Source organism: Nothobranchius furzeri, chromosome 3, assembly GCF_043380555.1.
Source record: "Nothobranchius furzeri strain GRZ-AD chromosome 3, NfurGRZ-RIMD1, whole genome shotgun sequence".
NCBI classification, from domain to species: domain Eukaryota; kingdom Metazoa; phylum Chordata; class Actinopteri; order Cyprinodontiformes; family Nothobranchiidae; genus Nothobranchius; species Nothobranchius furzeri.
The window spans coordinates 66,108,489-66,131,550 of record NC_091743.1 but is presented as its reverse complement, the minus strand read 5'-3'; the positions used below and the strand labels follow the sequence as shown (position 1 = coordinate 66,131,550).

The following is a 23,062-nucleotide window of genomic DNA, read 5'->3' as shown; positions in this document are numbered from 1 at the left end:
AGGTGACCTGTGGATTTTCTGTCTTAAATGATTTTTCCTTTAATATTAATTTTCACTCAAAGCTTTGTGTTCCTTCTGTAAGCAGCAGCACACAACAGCCATCTGCTGGTTTTCTTGGGTATTACTTCATTTGATAAATAGCTGTTGCTGGATTATTCTTTAAATTAGTAACCATAAATATTAATGAGAAATATTTTTACTGCAAATAAATAGAACTGATAAAGGGACATAAAAAGACAAATAATAAAAGCTGCACATTTATAAGCTTATTTTTTATTGCTGTTAATTTATTATGTTTGTGTATTTTCAAACTAAAATGTCTTAAATTGTTTTGACAATCCTGACATTTATTTTTCTTCTTACCTTTGGAGTTATTTTGTGTCTGTCTGTGAGATCTGGTCCAAAAACTTTATTTTCAGTGTAGCACTCTGAAATCGATTAATCTCCCCTGAGGCCTGGGCTGTTGCTGATTTAAACATACAGTTACAATCCAAAGTTAAATCATCAATCTCTACAACACGTCTGCACCCAACACAAACGTACTTTTGGCGCACACCCTGATCCTGCTGCTACAGCTAATCTAAACTTGGAGCACATGCTTGTGTATTTCTCACATTCTCTTCATGGTTGTGTATTTACAGCATCTTCTCTGATGAAACTGTCATTTAATTTCATCTGCACACTCTGTAAAGTCCTTACTGCCATCATTTCACTACCATCTTCATACCCAGTTTATTTTTTCCTCCATCTATACTGAAGTTTTTATTGCTCTACCATCTGCAGGTGTAATCTTCGTGTGTTTTATTGTTACGCCTTTTTGCACACTTTAATGCAGCTCTACTGTCATTACTTCTTTATTGTCTTTCTGTTTTTGCTGTGATGAAATACTTAAAGAGTTTGTTTGGTATTTGTAGAAAAGTGAGAATTTTATTTAGATAATCTCCACACAGAGTTCAAAGTCAGCAGCAGTTCAAAGGTCAGTGGGAGGATGAAAGATGTTTTTGTGTAGCAGGGATAGTTCAGATCTCTCAAAGTGAGTTTTAGTGGAAAGGTCATAAACATTTTTTGTCGTTAAGCAACCTCAGTTTAGAGGAATACAGATTAGTTATGACTAAATAGTTAATGGCCTGTATTTGTGTAGCTCCTTCTTAGTGTTCTAAAAGCCCCCAAGGCACTTCACAACACAATCAGTCATTCACCCATTCACACATTGATGGGGATGAGCTATGACGTAGCCACAGCTGCACTGGGGCACACTGATAGAGTCGTGGCATCCCGAAGACTGGCACCACCTCTCCCTCCTACCTACTTACTACCACTCACAGACAAGGTGGGTGTCTTGGCCAAGGACACAACCGCAGCATTCTCTGGTCAGAGCCAGGATCAAACCTGCAACCTTCCAATTACTGGACAACCTTCTACTCCCACCTCCAGAGCTACTGCTGTCCCTGACCAAACTGACCAGCTTGTGCTAGTGTGGAATACTGTTGTCTTAATGGTCTCATTCACTATTTATTGTTTTTTCACAATAAATTAAAAGGATTTTGAGTTTCACTCATCAAAATCCCCAATTTTCAAACGTCTTGCTTCTGATTGGCTAACGGAAACATGACTCCTCTGCTGCCTTCGTTCACGCTTTCTTCTTGGGTACAAAATGCAACACCAGTGTTTTATCTCCACAAATAACACAAACATGAACTTGTCCTGCCATGTTGCAGAGTTGCTAACGCTAGCAGTTAGCTTCTACAAGTCAAGATGTGCTCTGCTCTCCTCACCACTAGATCAATACAGCTTTCTATGGTTTCATGCCAAGGTGGCGAGGCCATGAATGCTAGATTTCCCCTGTTAAGTAGACCTGCTTGGCCTTTTCTCTAATCTAATTTCAAGTTTGCTGTATTGGTTAAAGTAAACATAATTGAAAAAAGCTATAGACAGCCACCAGTTTCACATTTATAAATAACATAGTTACCGAAAATCCTCTAATAGGGGCAGCAGTAGCTCAACAGGTTGAGTGGGTTGTCCAGTAATCGGAAGGTTGCAGGTTCGATCCCGGCTCCGGACAGAGAATTCTGCTGTTGTGTCCTTGGGCAAGACACTTAACCCCCCTTGCCTGCTGGTGGTGGTCGGAGGGACCGGTGGCGCCTGTGCTCGGCAGCCTCGCCTCTGTCAGTGTGCCCCAGGGCAGCTGTGGCTACATCGTAGCTCATCACCATCAGTGTGTGAATGAGTGTGTGAATGGATGAATGATACACTGTAGTGTAAAGCGCTTTGGAGTCCTTACTCTGAGAGGCGCTATACAAGCGCGGTTCATTTGTCATTTATCATAATATTGGCCTGTATTCAATTAACTGCCGGGTATCATATTTTGGCCGGTGTTGGAGTCGGCGGAGGTGAATAATGGCCGTTTTTTATTTTGGCCGGGTGGAATGTGGTAACAAGCAAGTACGGGGGGCGGTTGTGTCATCCGTCTCACTTTTGATTTGCCAGTGATAGACCGCGAGGGTAACTTTAACCGTGCGGAGATGAAGAGGAGGCGAAAATTTGATATCAAGTTCAAAGAGAACGTGCGCTGCAGAACACTCTGGGGAGCAGTAGCAGGGGTTGTATGAACTAGTCACTAGTCAACTTCACCGCTCTATAGTGACTTTTTATGCCTGTCATCGACTAGTCGCTGTCACGTGATAATGACCGGCAAGATGCAGCCCTCGGAAAAGGCAGGAGCCTGCTGTCAGCAGGGGACAAGCTCCTGCGCGTCGGGGGGGCAATGCGCTGTGCCAGAGCGTCGGTACTGACACCCGCCGTAAAACGGACATTTAACCAAATTGTGACCTTTACCCCCTTGCAATTTAACCTTCCCCTCACCCCCATCCTAATCTTAACCAGCGTGTGCATGCAAAGCTCTGATTGTTGACACGCTCCAGACATCTGCGTCCTGAGCACGGCCACAATAACATTATCAAATCAGGTGTCGCCACCTCAAAAACTAATTTAACACGTGATCGTTCATATCGGCTCATTTCCTTTTATGTTTTCTGTCTTTTATTTGTGCCTGATGCTTTTCGCTGCTGTGGAGCGGGGTGCATCACCTGTTTTGTCCTCTGGTGACGCATCTCACTGATGCGGGCGGCGAGCAGCGTTCACTCCTCTGTTTTTGCGGTCGGTAGATCTTTTAGAACTGCAGTTCAAAGGTAACTCATAAGGTGAATATATATGAACCCAGGTAGCAGTTTCTCTTTAGGATTGAGAGGAGATGCAGGAAGATAATAAACAGAGACAGGACAGAAAAATAGTCAAATAACAACAAGTTAGTTTTTGTACCTGGTTGCAACAAACAGAAACCATTGAAGGTTATCAGAAGTGAGGAACAGAAAATGAAATAATTATTTTAATGTTTAGAGCAGCAAGAACTCCGAGAGGCTGCAGGCGCATCAGTGAGTTTGCGGCCGCTGCGCAGGGGCAGGGGGGAGAGGGCCGAAGCAGAAACTACTGTTGTTAAAAGAAATGTGTTTAACTTTGAAAATGTGGGCACAATTTTAATTGTCAAAAACTCCAGCGAACCGTTAGTTCATTTTGCTCAAATAGAATTTGAGGCCTGCCTCTAATTCTGGCCCTCCTTCCAATAAAGGCCTGGAGCTTGATGAGCTTGAGTCAAATACAGACCCAGGCCTGTATTAGAGGATTTACGGTAGTTAAAGTGTACAAATTTGAGTTTTAATAAAAAACAGGTAAATTTTTTAGATTGAAGTTGTTTTAAAGGAAAAGTTTTGGCTTGCTTTTAGCACCCCCTTGTGTCCTGTTAGTAAAACCAAAAGTGAAACTTATCTCCTTGCTGTGCATTCGAATGCCTTAATCTGACAAATGAAATGTCTTCTCAGTCTCACTAGTTTCTTTTGGAGTGGTTCACCACTAAAGCAAACAAATCAGATGTGTTCCTGATCCAAAACATGCAGAAAACAAGCTGGAAGCAGACTCCAATGCCAGGCTTGTAAGGTTCAATTTATTAAGTCTATCAGGGGGTGACCTACCACTCTGAAGTTGCAAGTGCGGTATTCTGGCCACATCGGGTGGTGGGGGTCTGAGTGACATTTCATTAACCTGGTAAAGGGTCATTTTAGTACATACTGGGTCAAGTTTGTTTTTTAAATACAAAAAAGTTGAACAGTATGCCTCACTTGTACTAGCCGTAGCTTGTCAGTCTGCTGAGAATTAAATTCCATTTCTCTAAATTCAGTTTTCTCAAACAAGTTTCTACAATGACAAAGACACTAACCGTTCTCCACAAAACGCTACTTCACCAGATCTGAATTGTCCTTTTAAAGGATTATCATAGTTCTTTTTTGCTTTGCCTCTGAGATGTGACTAATGGCTTGTCGCTCTGCAAACATTGTTGCTTCCTATCAAAACTGTGGACTTTTAATAGCAACACTCTGGCATGTTCTATTACCATGAACGTGTTTTCTTGTGCTCCCTCTTGGCCAGCATTTCAGGTTTGCTGACCTAATTTCACATCTGATTCTGCGATGTTTTTAGTTTCTTATCAGGAAAATGTGTTTTCTACGGCTGAGCTTTTAATCCTGTGATTGTTTTTTTATTCTGTGGTCTTTTGCGTTTTATGTGTGAGCTGCTTTATGCAGATATGGGTTTTACCAAAATTTACATACAAATAGAAAACTCTGACAACTGCTACAATGATTCTTTAACCCTTTTTTTTCATATACTCGCGCAATTTGAAAGATGAGGCTATTGGCCTATTTTCCCCTATTTTCCTTTCACCTCCCCTCGTCTCATGTCCATGTTTTTCTTCTGTGCACACTGAATGAACACAAAGCTTCTTGGTCGGGATCACTGGAATGTGTTTCTGTATTTTTTTATTTTTTGATTAGGAGGGAAACTTGACAATCAAGTTCATAATGGGCGTGACACTAAGCGTAACTTTACAATGCCTCATCCTGGCCTTGATCAAACCGAGTACTGTGACACGGGTGCTTTATTTGCTCTTTTCTGATGTTGATACAAATTCTTGACCCACAGCAGAAGGTGGATTTGTCAGCGGGCGTGTTCACAGAAGACACTACCTGGGACATTTCACTTTTCTCTTTCTTATTTTTTGTTACTGGAGCACATGAAGAACATTTAAAAGGATTTTTTAAACTGAGAACCAAAGACTTCATCTGTTGCAGACATGAGATATCGAGGTAAGATTTTCCTTCAGAATTGAGTCTGTTGGTTTGCTGACACTTAACTCTCTTCTATCTTGCCTTTCGTTTTTCCACGCAGGTATTTTCACTCTCACTGCTGTCATTTTGATCATCATCGTCACTTCAAAGTTTTTTATGGATTCATTTCATGCACATGAGAAGGCAAAAGAAGTTATTGGTGAGATTACTCCCTCCTTTAAATTCTGAAATACATTTTCATCTGCCATCTAGGCTTTACTGTCACTTTTCTTTCATTCCAGGCTTTTATCAAATCCATAACATTTTTATATCCGGTAAGCCAAACAATTTTATTTTGAAACAAATGTGGCCCTTTACGAAATATTTTCTGTCGTCAACCAGAATTTTAGGCTAATTTAGGGTAATTTTGTCTTCCATCTTTTTGATCTACTTCTTGAGCTACAACCACACCAGAACCAAAGTGCAGCCTGTCCAAACCCTGTCCGCCGGACTCTTTTGCTTTCAGTATTCATAGCGGAGCTGCTACTGTTGTCGGGCCAAAGATCTGTTTTGATGGGAAGAAGTATGTATCAGTGTGGTAAATCTGGGTTAGCTGACTATATGATTTTAAAAATAGTTCCCTGAGAAGGTTTTTATTTGTGTCTCAACAGCATCATGAGTCACATTCTGAACAACGTGGGACCAGGACTGAATATTGTGGTGATAAATGGTAAAAAATAAATAAAATAAAAACATTTGCATTTGTCTAAAATCCTCCAGCAATAAAAAGTTGCAGTAGATCAGTTGTGTCAAAACCCTGGTCCTCGAGGCGTCCTGTCCATCATGTTTTAGACGTTAGTCTGCGTCAACATTATTTTAATCAGTAGTTGATTATCAGGCATCTGGAGAACTTGACCTGCTAAACAGGTCCTTTAACTTTTGAATCATGTGTGTTGGAGCAGGGAAACTACTAAAACATGCTGTTTAGTGGTCCTCCGGGGCCAGGATTGGATACCTCTGCATTAGGTCTTTATTTCATTGAAACAAGAAACACATAGACAACAGGTAAACATGCCATCCACAGCTGAGACTTTGACATATATGACTTTAAAAATTAACGATAGCATGTTTACTACTATTGTATCAGCTCCTGTTTTAAACTTAGCTATGAGTTGGAAATAAAGTATTTTTCCTAAATTCTATCTAATACATCTTAATTCAATGGATCCCCTCTCAGCTTGTAATCTAAAGGATTTATTTTCATTTGCATAATACATTTAAACTTGTACATCTTTGCAGTGTTATCTCACCTGAGGGTGGGTTTGGTTTATATTTGTGTTCCAGTTTGATTGTGAGGCTCCACCTTTACCTGGTTGTTCTTCCACTGTTATTGATGTTAAAGGAACTGTTCCACATGAAGGAGCCCAGAAACACTCCCTTTGTCAGATGAACGTGATGCTGGCTCAGAATCAGATGAGAAGGGTTTTGTTGCCATGTGTGCGAGAATCACAACGTTAGGAAATTGCCGCAGTACTTGGTGCAAAAAAAAAAAAGATGAGCAAAATTAGAATTAAGATTTAAACACAACGAAATGATAATATCATAGAGAGTCAATAAACAGAGAAGCAGTTACTTTATACAAGTCGGGTACTGGTATAGGTGCTGACACAACACAGGGTCAGCTGGAGTGGGCAGTTCTATGATTGTCATTCATGAGTCCGACTGCAGAGGGGAAGAAACTGTTTTTGTGGCGAGAGGTTCTGGTCCGAATGGATCGGAGCCTCCTGCCAGATGGGAGCGAGCCGAAGAGACTGTGTCCAGGGTGAGACGGGTCAGCCGTGATCCAACCTGCACGCCTCAATATCCTGGTGGTGTGCAGGTCCTGTATGGAGGGGAGTTTGTGGACAATGACCTTCTCAGCAGAGCGTACAACACACTGCTGCGTTTTCACATCCCTGATGGTAGCTCCAGCATACCACACGGTGATTGAAGAGGTGAGGGTGGACTCGATGATTGCGGTTTAGAACTGCCTCATCAACTGCGTTGATAGGTAGAATTTCTTCAGCTGCCTCAGGAAATGGATTCTCTGTTGGGCCTTTTTTATCATATAGATAGAGAGGTCCTGGGTGATGGTGGTGTCCAGGAAGCAGCATAATTCCATGTTGTGATGGGGTGTTAGACAAGGTTGTTGGGGGAGTGGCGCTGTGTGCTTCCTAAAGTCCACAACGACCTCCGCTGTCTTCTGTGCATTTAGCACCAGGTAGTTGTGGCTGCTCCAGGACACCAGCCGTGTGACCGCCATTCTGTAGGCAGACTCATCCCCGTCAGAGATGAGTCCGACGACGGTGGTGTCGTCTGCAAACTTGATACGCTTGACAGACTCGTGGCTCGACACACTTGTTAGGGATGGTGTCGGTTTCTCCTTCTTCTAGTCGAATTGCCTGTATCCAATTACATCTTAGTTTTATGTGGAATTTTAGCTGATGCCCCCTCCAGACATTTTTTTGTCAGTCTCCTGTGTGTTACGGGTCTATTGTGGCATCTGAATAGTGTAAGTTGAAGGAGTTTATTTTTATACCTAAAGAAGCTGTCACCACAAGGCTAAATAAAAATGAATGAAGCATCTGTATTTTTGTTTTCTTGGTTCAAAACGGAAGCCCAACTATCTTTTATGCAAGTGCTGACATGATGCGCTTTTCAAGCCAGGCTGTGTGTGGGGCAGAAAGTCGTAGCTACCCTACGTATAACCATAGTCTTTTTAAAGCGTTAAATATCTTAATTCAGCTTAGGTTACAAGACGATTTAATATTGAGCTAAATGAACCAACAAGAGGAAACACCTGGACAACATCATAATTAGGAATATGCCTCATTTATTTACATAGAAGGGGTGGGGCTTAAATCTTCTACTGACACCAGCCACTAGGTGGCGTTTGTTTTGTTCTTGGCTTCTATAACATGTTGTGTGTGCACCATCCTTGTTGTTTCTACAGTCTCTGGTTTTTCCTTCTTTATTCACTTCTATTTCATGCTCAGTGTCTGTTTTTCTGTTCATTCACTTAAACTTTTTCTTTTCTTTTCAATAAACAGATACAAATGGAGTGATAGAAAAATATGGCTACCTCAATATGATTACAGGAGGTAAGTTTCTGCACATTTCAGGCATTATTGAAATTTAAATGTAATTACTTTTGTATGATTTATTTTGGTAAAGATTCTGGACAGATCCTTGCGTACCTGAAGGACATAAAACCAGGAATGATTGTGCTGGTGGCCTCATATGATGATGCAACAACAAAGTGAGCTCACATCACAGCTTTTTCATCATTTGAAAATGATTTAGTGTTACAAAATGTGATCCATTTCCACTCATTTGTTGCAGGATGACAGACGAAATAAGGGAGACGTTTGTCGCGATGGGTAGCACTTTGATCGGTTCTCTTAACCACAGAGACAACTGGGTGTTTGCAGGAAGAGCAGGGACAAAAATCAAAAGCTTCTATGAGAAGGTTAGTGAACCCTTTCAGTGCCTGTTTATTTGTCCTATTTGTGTCAAAAGAGACTATTTTAAAGTACAGTGCAGGTAAAGCAGCATGATTAAAACAAGTGTTTTCTATTCTTCTGTCAGCTACTCGTTAGTGATGAGAAAACCAATGTCTTTGATGGATGGCCAGGGATGGTGAAGGTGGGCGGCTGTTTCCCAAGAACCGTGGACGACACATAATGAGCTACAAAATATAGGTTTTTATTTTTAATCAATGGACTTTAAATATTAGGACAAATCTGTCCTAAAAGCATAAATCCTGCATGCATTTCTGTTTAGAACCATGCTGCACTGTAAACACTGTATGAGGTTAAAAAAACTTCATTTAAAATGAACAGAAGAAATTCTATTGGACAAGAAAAAACGTAGGAGGAATAAGTTAAAAGTACAAGTTCACTGAGAAACCTTTTATTTTTACTTGTTATTCTTCTTATTATTTACTTGTTACTCGATTTGCTGCATAGAAAAAAAGACGAGGAAAAGGGGGGAACGCTCAGGTCAGAAAACGCCACTCAGATTTTCTTCAAACTGAAAATTAGCATTCGCAAACTCACCCAACTTGGCTCGCGAGGCTGTTGTTGATGCAGCATCTATCATTCTGTCTGGTTAAAGACTTAAAGTAGTCACAGTTCTGTTTGTGATCAGGGTGGGTACCACACTGACAATAAAGCTGAGGAGAGAGTGTTCCCAGTGGATTTGAAAGGCAATCGTTGACAAGGATGTTAAAAGTAAATACTAAAAGGCCACAATGGCCTAAAACCAAACAAGTGGCCTTTTATGAGCCTCCATCTCAATCCTATAGAACATCTGTTGAAGGAGCTGTCATAACAGAAGTTTATCCACGTCTGTAAAACCAGAACCCTTTCAGAATGACGTCTGTTCAAAGTCAGCTAAATAAACGCAGCTGTTTTATGTATTTCACACACGATATTGCTATTGAATTTTCTGTGCGATGGTTACTTCAGGCCAGATGGTATCGTTAAGAACTCATAGGATAACATTTACCAGAAAAGATGGGTGAGAAAATAAGACATTTTCCATTTGCGTGTTTTTCGGGATGCCGTCTTTGAGCTACGCTTTGATCTTTATGTGGATCATTTTTTTGAGCAGTTATCTCAGATGAACCTATATCTGAACTGCTCCGACGACACAAAATGTCCTCGTTTGATCGCCTCAAAGATATTAGTCAGCCCCAAACGGCCACTATTGAGTCTAAAAGATTAGTGAACATCTGTTTAAATTGTATTCATGTTTTTTTAAGTTACTGAGAGTCAGCATGTGGCCTCAATGTGGCTGTGAAATAAATGTACTTGAATGAAAACTACAAATTTCCCATTAAATACTTAATTCCCTCATAGCACCTCGGTAGACGTCGAACGAGTGCTGTGTGTAATCATTTTGTTTTGGCTGCTGCTTTCTCTTTCATCCCTCTCTTCTGGCTGCTGGAGCGGTGACAAATTAAGCTCATATGAGTGAAGATACTGTCCTGTCTGAGTCCCAGCAGGCGTCTGAGCAGGCACCAAATCTGGATTCACGCTGAGGCCGTGGCACTCACCCATGGCAGTGAGGTAAGTTTGCTCCCGTGTTCTTCATTTACTCAGCTTATTTCACCATGGGACAGAACACGTGAGTCATTTCTGCAAAACAACATTAAGATAATCTTGCAGAGAAGATTAAAAATAATAATAGGGAAAATAACAATGTTACAATGTATTCTTTTCATACTTATGTATCATAATGACTCCTATATCCGGGATTATCCGTGCACGAGTCTTAAAACTGATGCTTTTGTTTCCCAGTACCCTCCTCCTGCTGCTCTCCCCCCCTCCTCTGGTGGTTTTATTTCCACTACCTTTGACTTATTCCCTGTAAAGAAGTGAATGCCTGAACTAAAAACTGGTCTTTATCCAACTGAAAAGAAGCCCATTGAACAGTGGGCCTCGGAGACTGTTTATCCTGTCATGTCCTATTAATTCCTCTCCACACAATCTCCTCTGTGTGAGATTGGCCAAACAGCAGGACTCCCCCCTTCATCAACCAAACAGCCACTGGCAGGGACGTTATCATTAAAGTGCTTCAAGCATTTTGCTGGATTCTTCTTTTGGAGGCAGATCATCTGCTGCCATCTTGATGATTTTTTAATGTACTAGGATATCAAAGCAAATGATTTTTATACAGTGCTATTATATGGTGTGTGTGTGTGTGTGTGTGTGTGTGTGTGTGTGTGTGTGTGTGTGTGTGTGTGTGTGTGTGTGTGTGTGTGTGTGTGTGTGTGTGTGTGTGTGTGTGTGTGTGTGTGTGTGTGTGTGTGTGCGCGTGCGTGTGCGTGTGTGTGTGTGTGCATGCACGTGCGTGTGTGTGTGTGTCCAGCTTTTGTGCAGATGAAATCTAACTAATGATTTTGAAGGGACACCTTGGAGCAGCCCTGTTTGTAGTAAATAATGGAAGGGAGGCTCATTTTAAGACTTTAATTGTGTTTCTAATTAAGTTGTTGAGTATATGTTAGTGTGTTTGTTTCACATCATCCCTTTAAGTGCTTGAGAGCCGAGAAAACAAATTGTTTTGTATTGAAATGAAATAATTTTGGTTTGAAAGAGATTCAGCGAAGCAACTTTTCTGGCATTTATAAAGTGTATTTCTGTGTAAAAGTTAATTAATAACTTGTTGAACAGCCTCTGTTCTGACAAATGTCCTTCAGGATGGATGAGCTAATGGCTAGGTTGAGCCTAGTTAGGATCAAAGCATGCTGTATCACATAACTTGGGTATTTTGGCTGTGAATGCTGCATCAATTCCCTGGATGCACCAAGTGTGCTATTTAGTTTTATACTATAAAGACATATTACCTGCTGAAGTTGACCCTTTGCAGTAAGGGTGTCAAAACTTTTCAAGGCAAGAGCCTAAGTCATCAGGTTAAAGTTAGAATATGGAACATTTTAGTAATAAAAAGCTATATTTAAAAAAATACCTCCACGTGGCATTCAGAGGTGTGCAGAATTAATGTAGTTTCTCCTTTAAAAGCTTTATTTAAAGAGAAAAATTATCAAATTTTTATTTTGTCGGGCAAGACACTGTATTTATGTTTACATCTACCAGCCACTAGAGGGCACCGTTTTGCTAAAAAGTCAGCTCAGCAAGGCAAGATTGGGACTGTGTAAAATGACGGACCTGACAAGTCAAGCAGCTGATTCTGAGCCCAGAAAATGTTGTAAAGGGCAAATACTGTTGTAAAATAAACATATTAGTAGAAATGTGTCATCCTGTATGATTTGTCTCTGAACATGGTGCTGGAACACGTCAGCAGTGAACCAGCATCCCAGCAGCTGGAAGAAAGTTCTGTTGTTCAAATACCAGCTCTGAACACCAGAGTTCACCACAGTGCTCGCCAGTGTTTGTGTTCCATACTCAACCTTTTATAGTCCTCTTTTTAATCAAAACAAGTACAAACAATTTTTTATGGTACATTTTTTTTATTTGTAATCCTCAAAATAGGTCCAAAGCAGTCGTGTTAGTTACAATCTGAATTTGAAAATGTAAGAAATGCTGATCAACATCAACAGTCTATTGGAGAGGCAAAGATGTCAATTTTACAGACATTTTGTTTTAGCTTAAGTCTAATTTATACTTCTCCTTCTCTATCTGTATGGAGACATGCAACGGCATTATGCATCGGCGCAAGGTCTCTTCGACGGGATCGCAGAGGGTGACGGGAGACATGCCCAATTTTTTAACTATCCGTCGAAAGTGACGGAGGCCACAAGCTTGTGATTGGTCAGGATGCAGCTTCCTGTAAATTTGTCAACAGTACCGCCTTTTCCCCCTCAAAAAGTAAAAAGATATTCAGCATCAGACACGGAACAGATTGAAAAATGCATTGTGGAAAAAGCCTGAAAATATGAATGTTTTTTACCCGTGACTGAAGAAGTGCAAAGATATACAGCAAGCGTTTTATTTTCGGACAGAAAAGACAAGAAACGATTTTCCAGTCGAATTGTCTGTCCCTGACCTGCCGACTTGAATCCCTGACTTGGACTGCGCGGACCCCACCCGTTTAACTCTTAAAGGTTTTGCGCCCTCTTGAACTCTCTCTTCAAAGTTCTTTTCTACTTTTTGTTAAGGTATTTGTAGACTATTGGTCTTGTGCCGGCATTTAACCTTAGATGGAGTTTACCACCGGCTTTGGGCTGCATTCCCAAACAACCCGACTCCGAGAAGGCTGAGCCTCAGCATGACAGGGACCGTTACTGGCCTCACACATTCCACGGGCTGAGCCTCGATTAGAAGGACTCAGGCCCCATGAGCGACACCGGAAAGGCGGCCTTCTGTACACCACATTTCCCGTGCCCGCCATTCGGACGGGGATTTGGTGTTCAACCCAATGCCCCGCGGGAGGTCAACAATTTTCCAGGGATGGCTTGGCTCCCCAGGCCACCCCTTGGGCGCACCACTGCATGATGCTAGCTCAAAACTCTGAAAAGTAAGACTGCTAGACAATAAATTACTGTTCTGCATCATTTATAAGGTTGCACAGTTTATTTTCTTGACATCAGGAAAGGCAGGTTTTCACATCATTTGAATGTTTTTGGCAAACAACAAAAGCAGACCGAGACCAGCGGATCTGTTTACTCAGCTGTCTTGTCTCAGTCCTACTGGGAGAATCATTTCTGTCTTATTTATTATTCTGCTTAAACTCAATCAAACGAGGAACTCCGTGAGAACTAAACCGCGTCTTGTTTGACCCTTTTCTCAATGAAGGAAAAGTTCACCTAAAGGTGATTGCCTCGTTGTACCCAGGAAGTAGATTGTCAATCCTATAGATCTGAACTGGTTTTAATTTAAATCCAAACTCTGTAAAATCTGCTCAACTCATATAGTGAAAACAATTCCCACAAAGATTTTACTTATTGTGTTGTATAATTAAGTACTTGCCCTCTTTTTATACTGCAGCTTTAATTGGGGCATCTGGACTTATAAATATTATTATAAATGTTAATGAGCCATTATGCAGCGGTCAATAAACACTTAGAAATATTCACACGATTGTAGCCTCAGATCTGTTGCTTTTGACAGAAAAAAATACCAAACAGTTCTAATGCACGTCGAATCGAAGCCTCCATCTGTGTTTGCGTTAGCTCATCTTTGCACCACATTTACTTTCCGGCAAATCTTACAAGGGTTTTATCAAAAGGCTGTCTAGCTAGTAAATATATATCCTGTGTATTTTAAACTTACTAAGAAGCAGGTTTGGAATGAGAGACCAACAGATAAAAGGTATAAATCACTAGTTTGTTCACTGTATCATTTATATTGATATAGTGGATAGTGATTCAATGTTTGCCGATTTCTCAAATTCTGTTACAATACCATTCTGAATTAATTCGATTTAGAATCCATGGTTCTTAATGGAATGTGTTTGTTGATGTGCAGGAAGAGGTGGAAAAAGCATGTCAATGGACCCTAAAAATAATGCAATTTTCAAAACAAAAGCGCATTTGATGAATAACTATACACCCAGTAATGGATTGATGACCAAATAATTAATGTAGATGGATTATTGTTGCACTCCTTCAACAGAGTGAACCAAAAGTATTACAGTAAGATTCTTGTTTAACACAGATAACTTATCAACCAATCGCATGGCAGAAACTAGATGCTTTAAAGCAGAAATTCATAGTTTTTTCTCACGGGGTACCGTCTAGCGGTGGAAAAAAAGTGTATTGAATCATAAATCCCTGCTTGTATGATTACGTCGGGAAGCAAAACCTGGTCAAACATTGTTGTACAATTATTAGTCTCACGTTGTGCTCAGATACACCTGTGTCAGTCAAGTCTGCCAGACAAGTAAGAAGCTTCAGACGTCAGAGGATTCTGGGTCTTATTTCCTGACTGGCTAACAGCAACATAACTCTACCAGACTCCATTAACTTTGCAGCATTGATGTTTCATCTCCACAAGTTACACAAGCCTGAAGGAGTTCTGCTGTGTGGTGGAATTGCTAATGCTGACGGTTAGCTTCTACTAGCCTAGACGTTCTCTGCTGTTTCCGGGATTCTAAACCATCAACATCCTTCCCCGTCTTGAGCCAAGATGTTAAGTGGCAGTGTGTGATGGAGATCTGTCAGGCTTTTCAAGTCTTAAAGTAAATCAGAAGCTGATGAAGGAGATAGATGTAGGAGACTGTTTTCATGTTCAGCCTGCATGAAAAATTCAGAGTGAACAATAAAATCAGAAATAGTCATTACTAATGTTTTTTGGTGATACACACCTTTAAAGGTGCATTATGCAGAAAGGAAGTAAAAAATGACACTGTTAAAATTTGGTTACTGCAACCACTTTAAACAATTCTGGAGCTTTTTACCAGTCGTCGTCAGATTACAATTGCCGGTACTGCAGTATTAGCTCGCAGGAGACATGGCAACCCCACACTCACTGACAGTAGTTATGTCCCTCCTTCCTTTGTTTTGAAAGGAGAAAATCTGACAATCCCCACAGCCAGCTGTATATGAAATATGTTTTAGTATAACCACCCTCTGCGATGGACTGGCTCTCTGTCCAGGGTGTACCCCGCCTGATTGCCCATTGACTGCTGGAGATAGGCACCAGAACCCCCAAACCCCCAACCCCCACCCCCCGACCTTACGTGGACAAGCGGGTTCAGAAAATGGATGGATGGATGGATAACGACCCTTCCAAAATAACAAAAACATTAGACTCTTTTGGGATTTTCTCACTGAAAAATCCTCTTATATGTTGCACTTTTAAGGCACAGAAAATGTAGTTTACAACAAAAATACTTTTTTGGGAAATGTCCACTTTTTAGTTTCTACCTTTTATTTTGCTTCTTCAGTCATTTTGTAAAAGATAAGCAGAATTTAGTTGTCCGTCTTTTATTCCAGTTTAGATGTTTAATTCTTTTTGTTCTTTGCCTGCAAACGGACCAGATGCGGGGTTCGTTCTAGCATGTGTGAGTTATTAGTGTTAGTAAATGCTTAAGTCATGTTGTACCACACACAAATCATCTTGGTGGGAAGATTTGTTTGTCTTTTCCTTTCTTTAGTCTCCATCATGCAATCCCATTATCATGGATGGGAGATCGAGTTTACAAAGCTTCGGGCTCTTCCAGCTCAGCTGCAGAGTGAGGAGGAGGATAGCGGTAATCTAATCAGACCCTGCAAACCTCTCAGTCATTAAGCTGCCTCCAGGAAACCCCAGAAGCTACACTAAGAGCTGAGGACGCTCCGTGTTGGGTCAGTCAGACACGAGAAGAAGCATGGATACTCTGGCTACAGTTTGATTATTTATAGAAGCAATAAAAACCCCTCTGTGGTTCTAATGGGAGGAGGAAACACAGTATCCTGAGGCTACTAAGGATGAAAGAGGTGAAACACTCAAATATATAAATGCCCAATAAACCATCATGGTGGTTATCATTAGGAAGGAAGTATTCTGACATCAACTATTTATGTAAACATCACAACAATGTATCAGTCATTTCTGTAGTTGGTGGAACATGTTTTTTCAAAGTCAGCCACTGGAGGGCGCTCAAGCCCCATTGGAGCTCCTGTACAGAAGGAATTTGTGTGCAACACATTTAATCTGTCCTCACGTCTTCTCAAAATTAATACAGTTGCCATGGAAATGAACTTAGATGCAGCACATTAAAAATAATATGTTCATTAAATGTACCTTGTGATGCTGCTCACATGATTTCCTCTGCTGAGGTTCTGCTGCAGTGCACAGAGAAAGAAAAGAGTCCTATGTTTATTTCTTACATCACAAATTATATTCAAATCATAATATCATGTTTGTTCGTGGCCTATTCTACCAGAATTATTATTGTTTTGTTTCCACGGAGATCTGCCTCAGAATGGAAGTGGGCTGAGGAAATGTTTTAATGTTTTAAAGGTAAGAAAAATACTAAAAAAAATCATCATGTGACATTTGTGATAATGTCAATGTCACAGATTTTTGTCAGTTTTCTATGTATGCATGTTTTTTTTTGTTTGTTTTTTAAATTTAAACCAGTCATCATTATTACAGTAATGTCTGACTGGTGTCACTTTACCCATACAGAATATATAAGTAAAAAGATAATAACTCAAAAAATTACTTTCATTAAAGTTAAAGAAAAAAATGTACTTGTTTCAAACTTTTAGCTTTATGATTAACATATGTTTCTTTTTGCTTTCTTATCTTTTTGTGCAATAGTACAGAATTTTCTTCCTTTCTTACATTCCTCCATTCTTTCCTTCCTTCATTCCTTCCTTCTGTCCTTAATTATGTTGCAGCAGTAGCTCAACAGGTTGAATGAGTTGTCCAGTATTCGGAAGGTTGCAGGTTTGATGCCGGCTCTGGACAGAGAAATCTGCTGTTGTGTTCTTGGGCCTGCTGGTGGTGGTCGTTGGGACCGGTGGCGCCTGTGCTCGGCAGCCTCACCTCCGTCAGTGCACCCCAGGGCAGCTGTGGCTACAATGTAGCTCATCACCATCCAGTGTGTGAATGTGTGGTTGAATGGATGAATGATACATTGTAGTGTAAAGCACTTCGGAGTCCTCTGACTTTGAAAGTCACTATACAAGTGTGGGTCATTTATCATGATTACTTCCTTCTGTAGAGTCATGAAGGAACTGTTTTCCTTTCTCCTCAGGAAGAACTTATCTCTTTGAGATATTGCTCAATGCCTTTTGATGCCTCTGCATCTAAACTGTTTAACTAGCTATCTGCCTCCCCCTACAGCTCAAGAGAAGAAAGAAGACCACGTACTCTTCCATTAAATAATGGTCAAATACTTGTGTTAGTCCAAATAATCATGTAAAGCTCAATGTTAAATCAATATGGGAAATGAGAATATTAATTACTTGATATTATAATCCTGTGATAGTATTTTAAAAGGCAATATAACTTTTAAACTACACACTAGACTGATCACACATAATGTTAAGATCACCGGACACATTCCTTTGTCTCTCCAATTAGTTTTCCTTTCTGACGCGTGGCATGATCTGTGCAGTGTTTATATTTGTTGTCCAATTCTGATTCGACCATAAATCAAAACATCTGAATTATAAAATAACTCCCACGTCACCCTTAAATCAGTTCAAACGTTCTAGAGTTGCGAACCGTCCACTCATAACTTTTTAACCACAAAGAACCTAACGACAAGCTGGAAATAGAACCTGTTGCAAGCTCTGTTAGGTAATTATTATCAATCCAGGGTTACCTTAGGGAATGTTTAATGCACAGGGGGTTATAGCAATAATCAATCAACACCAATACCAATTACAAACAATCAATATAGACTTTGCAAAGTGGAGAGGAATGAATACACACCAAGCAAGGATCTCAGTTCACTATCATCAGACCAAAGTCCTCCAACAGCATTTATTGAAGTACACACACAATGTTGAAGCACACACACAAATCACATTTCTAAGACTATTATGTAGACCGTCAGGTGGAAAGCTGCTAGCGAAGGGAGTTCTCAGCTCCAGGTGCACACTAAATCAACAAGCAGTTTCTCGACAGTTTCCCATGGGAGTGTTTTACTGATAAATCAGACCCGCTTGGTCTGACCAGAACAGCTTGATCTGGAAAGCAAGGTCACTGTCCTCCCTGTGGAGACTGGTGGTGGAGCAACAGGATGAAACCTGCGTTTAATCATTCTTAATGAAGCACCAGATGTTTTAGCAGTCAAGACATTAAGCTAAGCAATAATATCAATTTTTACCTAACAAGCTCCACCGGAAGTAACGCTCCTTCAGAGTAAAAGCTGAACTCACTGACCCTTCAGGGTCCTGATGATGCTGTCAAGCAACTGCCGCTTACCTGGAGGCATTCCATGACTAGTCTGTCATACCGTACACTGTTTCACTGGCTTTGGTACCAAAAGGAGGTTTGAGAACCTGGCATTCTGGATCTGCAATGGAGGTCTCCGCAAGGGTATGTAGCTCGGCAAGATAGCGTCTGAATGTGGTTTTTGAAACTCCGACTATAGTTTAGAGCAAAACATTCACTCCCACACAGAACTAAGGCTTCTCTGGAAACGTGAGTTCTGATAACAACATTCCACATTTACACCATCCATTTTGCCTCATTCACAACTAGGTCCATTCATCACATAGTGTTTAAAGTTAGAGTTAGCCTTGTTTTAAATTGTTTAGAAATAAATCTTCTTAAACTTTAAAACTTGTCTCTCTTTTTGACTCTGGGTTAATACAAAGTGTTACCTAATCCCTGCAATAAAAAGTTCCGATCTTCTGGTTAAAGGGATATTCAAGGATACATCAAATTGATTTCATATTTTCTATGGAATCTCACCTCCGATTGTTTCCTACGTAAGATGTAACTATTGATCCTCTACACTTCCATCATTAATTCCATCCATTCCTCCATCCATTATTCATTCCTTCCTTCCTTCTTCTATCTCCATTACTCATTCCTTCTTTCCTTGCTTAATTCCTTCCTTTCATCCTTAATTCTATCAATTCATCCATCCATTCATCTATCCATTATTCCTTCCTTCTTTCTTTGCTTAATTGTTTCCTTTCATCCTTAATTCTAACTATCATCCATCCTTCCTTCCTTGTATTTAGAACCAACTAGTGAACTTCATTGTTTGCTTTTATCCATTTTCCGTCTCATCCACTATGACGCGTGCTGCCACCTTCCTTTGCCAGGTCACCCTTGTAAAAGAGGTGATCTCATTGTTTTTTGTTTTTGTTTTTCTGGTTAAATAAAGCTTTATTTTAAAAAAATCCATGGTTCATGTTTGAAACAATGAAGTATTATTTTATGCAAATATATTTCACACCTCCAGGTAGTGGAGCTATTTTACAATTTTTGATTAAACCTAGTAAATGCATGAATCTTTCGCAAATGTCTGGATTATTCCAGTAAAGACGTACGTGAACTTTATATGTGAGTTATAAAAATGTATCTACTGGTTCACTGGAACCACACACACACACACGAGTTTCACACGCTGTAACCTACACTTTTATGTCCCTGCAGCTTAAAGCTTTAAGAGTAGGGTTTGTAAGTCAAAGAAAAACAGAAGAGAGTGTTTAATGATGAAGAAAAGAAGAACTGATATTGAGTTGATCGACTTTGTATTTTATTCTGCGATGTAGTGACTTTATCTGCATTAAATAGACGATACTGCCCAGAAACTGTGAATAAGTCAGACAGAATTAAACCTGTTTCTGTCATTGTTTTATTTCATTTACATAATTACAAGTCCAGCTGTGCGTGCTAAAATACACATCTGACACTTCCGTCTCATACACAAGACAATCTGTGTAACGGTTAAAAATGTGTCTTTGTGTTTTTTTCATATAAGGTTTTCTTGCAGCATTTGTTCTTGCAAAATTGATCAAATTTAAAAAGTGCTAAATTGTTTCATGTGTTTTGTCACAATGCTAACAACGTTAGTATCAAAATGCCATTGATGTGTAAAAAAGTAATAGACAACATTTATGCCCCTTTTATGTGGCTTTGTCTCCCAAAGTTATTCACAATGTCATTCTTTGTATAGAAATATGGTTATTATGGAATTACAGGAGCAGGCATATTTAAAAGTTTATAATGGTTTCAGTGCATGAAGTCTGGTAGTAACTGCATTTTTAGTGAATCAGATATAAACAGAAACGTTTGATATTGCTGTTTTTTGTCATATATAATGTTCCTGCACTGTCGGGATTAAATCCATAAAAGCAAATTGTTGCATATCTTGAAAGATACTGTGAGTAAATAAGCCGTTGGGTCATATGTAATGACGTAATCTACATAGATAAGAAATCGCATCTCTGCAATAGTCTTTTATTTTGAAAATGACCAGACATTTTACACTGAAACGTATATGATTTCCTGTCTAGCCCTACGTTAACTGTGGAACGCGACGTGTCCCAGAAGCAGCACATGGCAAAAATAGAACCCGATCTATTCTTTAAGTTTTTGGGACACGCTTGAAATGTTCCACGTCGCGGCCAGTTTGGATCAGCCCCATAGACTATATTGGATTCTATCTGGAGCAGCGACATTCCGCTGCTGTTCTGCATCATATGGGGTCAGTGGGTGCCAATTCCGCGTGCACGGGTTCACATCGCGCGTGCGAACGGGACTTGCATGTGGAAGTTAGAACCTCTCGAGTGAAAATATACATGGCGAGAGGTCATTTGTACACTGAGAGGGAGCAAACTGTCTGTGAGCGCACAAGGATGTGCACAAGTGACAAACTTGCGTGCGTGCGTTGGTCAACGAGCACACGGCAGAGGAAAACATGTGCGCGGCAGCCTTGGTTTATGCTTGACGCATTTACTTTCCGCTTGGTGATGCGGCTCGCGAATGGAACGCCCTTCACAAATCGCAGCGTTTATGGTTCATGCGGCTTGTCTCTGCGGTGAGCCAATATTCTCCCAAACTGAACGGGACAGCATGGAGCTCTACGGCATGCATCCAACACTACACCATAGTAGAAGTAGAAATTACTGTTGTTTACAACATGGCATTCCAGCATTTTTTAACAGCGTCCTCGTCTTTTCCGACAGTGCGAGCTATTTCTCTCCAAGAATTATTAACAACATGTTGATCAAGGTGATCTCTGAGAGCTGAATCATACAAATGTCTGTGTTTACGAACCTCTGCCATACTAGTTCTTGCCGGTCCGCCATGTTTTTCCACGCCCGACCGTCTGCGTGGTTAGAAAAACTCCTGGGTGCACTGTGTGGAAATTTTGGGCCGTGTGGAGGCGCGGTGGAGGGGCGTGGTTGTTAAAATGACGCAATTTCACCACGCAGAGCCGTGCGAACCTCGCGGGCGCGTCAAGCATAAACCAAGCTGCGGCCGCGGCAGCCTCACTGCGAGCGCGGCAGCCTTTCTGCGCGCTCGGTTTCTGATTCTGCTCGCTCGGCTGTAGGGAGTTTTGGCACTCTGTGGCTGATCTTTTCTGTCCTATGATTGGTACGTTTTTTTCCGCTCCTTACCCTCTATGTCATTGGCCCCTTAGTTTCCTCGCGGAGCACAATGGGCGTAGCGGAAAAACAAATCTGATTCAATCTTTAGTAATTACTGTCATAGCTCAGCTGGTAGAGGTGATGACTTTCACTCAGAGGAGCCAGGTTTGAATTTAGCCAAGGACAACAGATAACATATAAGGTTATTTATTTTTATTCCAGTGACATCTTTTACAGTTATGACCGTTCAACTGTAAATAAATGTCCGAATGTTTGCTGGGCAGTGTTTTAAAAAGTGTACATAAGCTAGATGGCTTCAACCTTATGAAATTATTATTTTTTTGATACTGGAAAAATACATACTGAAATAAAACTACTGATTGTAAACTTTATGCCTGTGGTTGTACTTAAATAGAGTGACTAGAGCATGAGCATTACAATATGAGTCACTAATACACCGGGAAGGCCTTTAGAGTGGGGGTTCGAGAGAGAGAGAGAGAGAGAGAGAGAGAGAGAGAGAGAGAGAGAGAGAGAGAGAGAGAGAGAGAGAGAGGGGGGAGAGAGAGAGAGAGAGAGAGAGAGAGAGAGAGAGAGAGAGAGAGAGAGAGAGAGAGAGAGAATTTGTATTCTGTCAAAGTTGTAATGTTACTTCAGCCACTCTTGAGAGGAGACTCCAGGTAAAAATAGAGCTCTCAACCATCCATGGTCAGTGTTTGACAGGCACATAGAGACCCCATATTTACTGGCCATATGCTGCAACCTATCAACGAGTTTTTTTCTATTTTTTCATTACCTCACCCTTGTTTCCAAAAAATGGGACCTTGCTGGATAATAACATCATGGAGCAGTTATTAGTACTTGGCTCAGTGAGGATCTGTATACCAAAGGAGGAGATACTCAGAAGTTTGTCTGCAGATTGTAACAACCCAGTCTAGGAGTGGTGGGCTGTAACAAGAAAGGAGACCAAACAGAGGAGTGGGGATTTAAAAACTGATTTATTTAACCAAAGTAAGGATTTACTAAAGCAAGTTAATGAACAGAAAATGGTCAGTGAGGACTCTCCACCACACAGGAGAGACCCAGTGAAAGCAGAAAAACTGGGCTTTATAGGCAGCACCACACCCTGAGCCCAGGTGCCTCCAAGGCTGCTTAACGAGCTGCCTGCAACAGAAGAAAAAACTCAATTAAACACAAATGAAAACCCAATGAGATGGTGGGGGCATCACAATACGTTCAGGACCACCCAAACACCTATAATTCTCGACTGCACTGAGCTGGGGTGTCAATGGCCATCTTCCCCTCTATTCCAGAGTCATATGCTTTCCTCAAGTTCAACTGCACTTCTAGCAAACATTCGGACATTTATTTACAGTTGAACGGTCATAACTGTAAAAGATGTCACTGGAATAAAAAT

At 40.6% G+C, this 23,062-nt stretch overlaps 1 protein-coding gene across 4 annotated transcripts; it reads left to right on the top strand.

Annotated features, from left to right (window-relative positions):
• Positions 1 to 8: 8 nt before the first annotated feature.
• si:dkeyp-67f1.2 (FAM3 metabolism regulating signaling molecule D) lies at positions 9 to 11,942 on the top strand. Of its 4 annotated transcripts, none has more exons than XR_008559052.2 (10): positions 9 to 5,195; positions 5,278 to 5,376; positions 5,459 to 5,491; positions 5,616 to 5,739; positions 5,828 to 5,886; positions 8,246 to 8,296; positions 8,370 to 8,454; positions 8,538 to 8,664; positions 8,784 to 10,267; positions 10,499 to 11,942. XR_008559052.2 is itself a non-coding variant. In XM_015958888.3 (10 exons), the coding sequence occupies exons 1-9, from the start codon at positions 5,183 to 5,185 to the stop codon at positions 8,877 to 8,879; spliced, it is 687 nt and encodes a 228-aa protein (XP_015814374.1). In that variant the 5' UTR covers positions 9 to 5,182; the 3' UTR covers positions 8,880 to 8,896; positions 10,148 to 11,942. The 4 variants fall into 4 exon arrangements, 3 of the variants coding, with proteins under 3 accessions (XP_015814374.1, XP_054586650.1, XP_015814373.1); XM_015958888.3 differs by having other exon boundaries at positions 8,784 to 8,896; positions 10,148 to 11,942; XM_054730675.2 differs by having other exon boundaries at positions 5,631 to 5,739; positions 8,784 to 11,942.
• Positions 11,943 to 23,062: the final 11,120 nt, after the last annotated feature.

Coding starts and splice junctions, on each gene's coding strand:
- si:dkeyp-67f1.2 (XM_015958888.3), top strand. Junction 5,887..8,245: donor GAATATTGTGGTGATAAATG/GTAAAAAATAAA, acceptor TTCAATAAACAG/ATACAAATGGAGTGATAGAA. Junction 8,297..8,369: donor CCTCAATATGATTACAGGAG/GTAAGTTTCTGC, acceptor ATTTTGGTAAAG/ATTCTGGACAGATCCTTGCG.